Source organism: Labrus mixtus, chromosome 1, assembly GCF_963584025.1.
Source record: "Labrus mixtus chromosome 1, fLabMix1.1, whole genome shotgun sequence".
Classification (NCBI taxonomy): Eukaryota; Metazoa; Chordata; class Actinopteri; order Labriformes; family Labridae; genus Labrus; species Labrus mixtus.
Window position 1 is genome coordinate 2,696,013 of NC_083612.1, and position 6,601 is coordinate 2,702,613.

Consider the following 6,601-nt stretch of genomic DNA (forward strand, 5'->3'; position numbering starts at 1 on the left):
TTAGCTTACTTCAGACTTTTCTGGGCATGTCTCTCTCTCTGCCGTTACTCAGGAGATGCGCTGTGACCATGCTGCATTCAGGGGTGCTCAGACAATGAGAGATGCATTCAGGGGTGCTCAGACAATGAGAGATGCATTCAGGGGTACTCAGACAATGAGAGATGCATTCAGGTGCGCTCAGAAAAGGGAGTTGCAGGAACAAAAACTAAACTAGACAGACTGTTTTGACTGCTGTCATTCAGAGAAACACATGAACACCATGATCCCTTTAAGGGTCTGTAAAATGTGATCAATTCTAGTGAACTATTGATTTTCAGCCTTTAAAAATGAAATCATTTGACAGCCCTTATTAATATTTAAAAAGCAGTTTAAGTACCGTTAATGTTTGTTTACTGTGTCCTGCAGATGTCCAGCAGCTGTTGGTGAGTAAAGAAGAGCTTCCACCTGAGCAGCAGGAGTGGAGCCACATTCTGGACCAGGAGGACACTAAGCCCCAACACATTAAAGAAGAACATGAGGAACTGTGGAGCAGTCAGGAGGAAGAACAGCTTCAAGGACTGGAGGAGGCTGATACCACCAAGTTCCCCTTCACTCCTGTCTCTGTGAAGAGTGAAGATGATGAAGAGAAACCTCAGTCCTCACAGCTTCATCAGAGACAAACTGAACAGATGGAAACAGGAGTTGATGGAGAGGACTGTGGAGGAGCAGAACCAGAGAGAGACTCAGATCCAGAGAGACGTTTACAACCAGAGACTGAGGTCGAGACTGAAGACTCTGGTGAACCTGAGACTGATGACAGTGATGATTGGAAAGAGACAAGAGAAGATCTGTCAGAATTAAACTTGAAAAATAAGAAACTAAAGACTGGTAAGAGACCACACAGCTGCTCAGAGTGTGGTAAAAGATTTAACCAGAAAGGGAATCTGACCAGACACATGTTAGTTCATAAAGGAGAGAAACCTTACAGCTGCTCTGTTTGCAGTAAAAGCTTTACCCGAAGAGGAAATCTGACCACACACATGTTAGTTCATAAAGGAGAGAAACCTTTCAGCTGCTCTGTTTGCAGTAAAAGCTTTACCCGAAGAGGAAATCTGACCACACACATGTTAGTTCATAAAGGAGAGAAACCTTACAGCTGCTCTGTTTGCAGTAAAAGCTTTACCCGAAGAGGAAATCTGACCAGACACATGTTAGTTCATACAGGAGAGAAACCCTTGAGCTGCTCCGTTTGCAGTAAAAGCTTTACCCTAAGAGAATATTTGACCACACACATGTTAGTTCATACAGGAGACAAACCCTTGAGCTGCTCCGTTTGCAGTAAAAGCTTTACCCTAAGACAACATCTGACCAGACACATGTTAGTTCATATAGGAGAGAAGCCCTTCAGCTGCTCTGTTTGCAGTAAAAGTTTTAACCAAAAACCACATCTGACCACACACATGTTAGTTCATACAGGAGAGAAAGCCTTCAGCTGCTCTGTTTGCAGTAAAAGCTTTACCCAAAGACAACATCTGACCACACACATGTTAGTTCATACATGAGAGAAACCCTTCAGCTGCTCTGTTTACAGTAAAAGCTTTACCCATAGACAAAGTCTGACCACACACATGTTAGTTCATACAGGAGAGAAAGCCTTCAGCTGCTCTGTTTGCAGTAAAAGCTTTACCCGAAGAGGAAATCTGACAAAACACATGTTAGTTCATACAGGAGAGAAACCCTTCAGCTGCTCTGAGTGTGGTAAAAGGTTTAACCGGAAAGAGTCTCTGACCAGACACGTTAGTTCATACAGGAGAGAAAGCCTTCAGCTGCTCTGTTTGCAGTAAAAGCTTTACCGTAAGAGGTAGTCTGACCACACACATGTTATTTCATACAGGAGAGAAACCCTTGAGCTGCTCTGTTTGCAGTAAAAGCTTTACCCTAAGACAACATCTGACCACATACATGTTAGTTCATACAGGAGAGAAACCCTTCAGCTGCTCTGAGTGTGGTAAAAGGTTTAACCGGAAAGAGTCTCTGACCAGACACGTTAGTTCATACAGGAGAGAAAGCCTTCAGCTGCTCTGTTTGCAGTAAAAGCTTTACCGTAAGAGGTAGTCTGACCACACACATGTTATTTCATACAGGAGAGAAACCCTTGAGCTGCTCTGTTTGCAGTAAAAGCTTTACCCTAAGACAACATCTGACCACACACATTATGATTCATACAGGAGAGAAATGCTAATCCTGTGCAATGGTAAAACTGATCCAAAGAATTCCAACTTAACATCACTAATGTGTATATAAGACAAGAAAGAGATAAATCTGTCTCTACTTTTTTGACATTGATGTTTTGTTGCTGACATATGAACCAGTAAGTTTGGATCAGCTATGACGTTTGAATTTAAAGTGTTTATATGAAACAGTTACAGTGTAAGGATTCTTCTTCTCTCCTGATATCTTCTCTTCTTTCTGTCACTCTGTTTCCTTGGATGCCTCTGTGTTGGGTAGCAGAAGTTCTTCAGACAGCTCACGTGTAACCTTGTAATAAATAAACTGATGTAGAGTGAGAAAGACTTTCATCTACTTGTGTTATTTTGTGTCGAGTGCCTAAAGTCTCTTTGGTAAAGAAAAGGAACTCGGCAGATCCTGATGCAGAGCAACCACAGTCAGATCAGGTCCAGGTTTATTTAACTGAAAACCTTTAACCCTTAATAAGAATCCTGCAGTCAGAATACAAAATAAAGAAAATCTCAATGACACCTGAACATGCACAGGATTAATTAAGAGTGCAGAGGCCACTGGGCACAAAACTGCTGCAGCCTTTGATCACAAACTGAATGACAACACCTGTAGATATCATCTGGCATTCTGGATTAACTCAACATACTGTTAGAAGAAACAATAGAAATGCATTATAGCCTTCAGTGTGTATAACTAAATGGTATATGGAAAAAAACACTTCAATTGTGTGTATATTTGTTCTGTTATCATTTCTCTCTTTGGCTTCCTTTTCGCTGCTTCACTGACTCCCCCAGTGCATCTCTGGCAATCCGATGAGCCAACTCCACTCTGACTCTCCCGGAGTTGCTGGACATACTCAGGGGATGAAGGAGCTGTTTAAGGGTTGGGGGCAGGCCAGTTACCAGGTCCCCCGGTTCACTAACTTCACGGCCGAACATCATGAAGTTGGGTGTGAAACTGGTAGCGCTGTGCCTGGTTGCTCTGTAAGCCATGACAGCGTAGGGGATCCTAAGGTCCCCGTGTCAGCGCTCGGCTGTTGTGGCCAGAATCTTCTGCAGGGTGGAGTTAAATCTTTCTACCGGTCCATCAGACTGTGGTCGAAAAGGTGTGTTGTGCATTTTCTCAATAACAGTGAGCCCATTTCCTGGAACACCTCAGACTCGAAGTTCCGACCCAGATCACTGTGCACTGTTTGTGGTGCACCATAACCACACACCCAGTCAGTGCTCTTTCTGCTGCCTTGTGTTTCTCCCCACTCAGGTTGCCTTCAGGTAAAGAGGGGCGGAGCCACTTAATTTGATGTTGTGCACCTGGGCACACAGGGCCTCAGTATTTAAAGTGGCTTCTTATTCTCTGTCTCTCTCTCGTCAACACTACACACATTCACCATTGAAATCACCAATGATTTACAGTTTGCACATTCTTTGATTAGGAGGATTTGCCTGGGTTGTGAGAAAATGGGGGCTTGTCTGACTTCTGAACTTGGATTTGGCTTGATACTTGGTCGCTGTAAATCTAATTAGTTGTGTATCAGATTGTTTGTGTAGTTTGTTTGGAACTTGATCTGTGCAGAGTGGTAAGTAACCTCTCTGACTTGTTACTGGTACAATTTGTTGGGAGAATCACATGTTTTTCTTGTTTGAAGATTTAACGATTTGACTTTCTTCAGAGCATTAGTTGTACTTGTTAGTTTGACCGTCATTGATATTTAAAATGACAATGCTGTAACAAGGTTTGTTTGATAAGAGTTTTATTTTTGAGCACCCTGATCAGCAAGCCGCCGGGCAAACAGGACTTGCCACTTTGTTATTTTGCCTTTTTTATTTTTGGTGGTAACTCTGGGGAGGGGGTGCACCAAATTCGGTGTGTTTCAGGTGACTAGGTCAGTGGTCTTCTGGGATGGTGTCCGAGTTTGGGAGACGCCTCGAGCTCGACAAGCCATTGAAGAAGTGAGGCTTAGGTGAGTTAGTTATTAGTGTAGGTGTTGGGGTGTCTTCATAAAGCTTGTAAAGTAAAGCAGCATATTTTCTTTGTTTGTTGGACTGATTACCTTGTTACATTACATTTTTTGAGACGTTTGGTTAAGTTGGTTTTTAAACTTGGTATTTAATCAGTGGCAGACTTGACTTGGGATTTTGATAATGGCTTCTGTGTATGAGTAACAATCCTCTGAAAGCTGTTTTTTTGGATTTAAGAGTCCTTAAAATAGGGGCAGGCATTACACCTAGTTTTGTTGATGCAGGTTTAACATTTGAAAGAAAAAACTAGAGCTTGAAAAGTACAAAATGCAACTCATTAAAGTAGATTTGCTTAAATAAACTGTACAGAAGCTATACACTGTATTAAAGCAAAGACATAATACAAAAAATAACAAAGGGGAACACTGTACAATGAAATGAAAATATAAACATGTTTTCTGAGAAGTCTCCTGACAAACACACGATGTGCGTATAGACTCAGAGATGCATGTTCTCTGAAGTGATGTTCAAACCAAAGCTGCTGTTTTATTTCATGTGTAGTGAATTATTTGAAACGTATCTCCTGGTACCAGCTGGTGTATTTGTAGTTTATTGTAAGGCCAGAAGCCACAACAAGGTGTTCTATGTTATTGCTCTGCCTCATGAATGATAAAGTTCACGTGTTATTTGAAGTCATGTGGTGTTTGTTCCATCAGAGCTCAAACGTCTGTGTTTCTCCTCAGTGCGTCCCCCACAGCACCGCGATCAGTTTAGACGTCCTGAAGACGATCGAGGAGAACTTCGAGATGGAAGAATGGGTGAAACCTGCCGACAGCTCGCGCCCACTCGAGACAAAACATACACGAGGGACACTATAGAAGCTCAGTCTAATACTAAAGCTGTTTTGTTTTGACTCCCAGGAGTGACCTGGCTGACGCGCCGTACTGTCGTAGGTCAATACGATACCGTTTGCTGTTTGTCGATCAATAAGATTTCTGCAGTCGTGTCTTTGGTTTGCAGCATAATACAATCCATTTATTGCAGCACCATGAAGTGAATACAGCGTTCATCAGTTTCCATTCTTTTGAACTAAACACACAAACAATACAGCTGTGGTTTCTCCATGCCGCCTGCCGCCTCAGCGGTCAAAAACCGTAAGCCCTTCAGGGTCAAACACCTCCCGTACCTTGACAAGTGACGCACATATATACCTGTGACTTAAACAATAGGACAGCGACACCCAGTGGTACAATAGTGAAAATGATTTACAGTTTGACCCAAAAACATGAATATGGCTCTTACACTCCGGCCCCTAATTGTTAGTGACAAGTGGAGCTAACAATTCACAAAATACAAACAAAGAGCCACAAACAAAAACAATGCCATTAATGCATTATCATTAAACATCTTCAGCTGCATTCAATAGACAAAGTTTGGTGACTGGTCTTTCCAACACATTAGACTTTGTTTTAAGGCGAACAGACCGAACAACACCATGTTTGTCAGGAAATGTTTTGATCACTCGGCCGAGCAGCCACGAGGGGCAGTTGAATCCATGATAATGACAATGTCTCCAGGCACAAGACTCCTCCTTTCTCTGTTCCACTTTTGCCGTTCTTGAAGCAGAGGGAGGTACTCCTGAATCCACCGCTTCCAGAACAGATCCCAGATGTATTGAACCTGTCTCCACCTTCTTTTTGCATACAGGTCCTGTTTCACAAATACAACCCGCAAATTATTCTTCCTGGGATGGTAAACACCATGATGGGGGATATACCAGACTTTTCTGTTGTTCTGGCAGGCCGTCAACCAACGATCTTGAGGAGCCTAAGAGAGCTCAAGAGCTCCCAGGAAAGTAGATGGTTAGTGACTGAGATTTACAGATAGATACATGCAGTAATATGATGTACGGTATATGCACAGAGAGAGAGAGGAGCTCAAGGTGCCAGTTCCACCGGTAGTCTAAGCCTATAGCAGCATAACTAAGAGCTGGTCTACACCAGCACCAGCCCTAACTATAAGATTTATCAAAAAGGAAAGTTTTAAGTCTGTTCTTAAAAATACAGACTGTGTCTGCCTCCCGGATCCCGGCTGGAAGGCGATTCCAGAGGAGAGGAGCCCGATAACTGAAGGCTTTACCTCCCATAGTACACTTAGAGACTGTAGGTACCACTAGTAGGCCTGCATTCTGGGACCGTAATGTTCTCGAGGGGCAGTACGGCACTAGTAGCTCCTTCAGGTAAGATGGTGCCTGGCCATTTAGAGCTTTGTAAGTGAGAAGAAGGATCTTGAATTCTATTCTAGACTGTATAGGGAGCCAGTGCAGAGAAGCCAACACAGTAGTAATGTGGTCCCTTTTCCTAGTTCTAGTCAGTACACAAGCTGCAGCGTTCTGGACTAGTTGGAGAGTCTTTAGAGACTTA

At 42.9% G+C, this 6,601-nt stretch overlaps 1 protein-coding gene and 1 long non-coding RNA gene across 2 annotated transcripts; both read left to right on the plus strand.

Moving 5' to 3' along the window:
- The first annotated feature begins 288 nt into the window (after positions 1-288).
- LOC132979461 (gastrula zinc finger protein XlCGF8.2DB-like) lies at positions 289-2,077 on the plus strand. The gene has a single exon (XM_061045299.1). It carries the CDS (start codon positions 669-671, stop codon positions 1,539-1,541), a length of 873 nt encoding a protein of 290 aa, XP_060901282.1. The 5' UTR covers positions 289-668; the 3' UTR covers positions 1,542-2,077.
- A 1,651-nt stretch (positions 2,078-3,728) lies between these two features.
- LOC132979623 (uncharacterized) lies at positions 3,729-5,036 on the plus strand. The gene is made up of 3 exons (XR_009674077.1): positions 3,729-3,796; positions 4,095-4,180; positions 4,922-5,036. It is a non-coding gene; the product is annotated as an uncharacterized LOC132979623 (long non-coding RNA).
- The last annotated feature ends 1,565 nt before the right edge of the window (positions 5,037-6,601 follow it).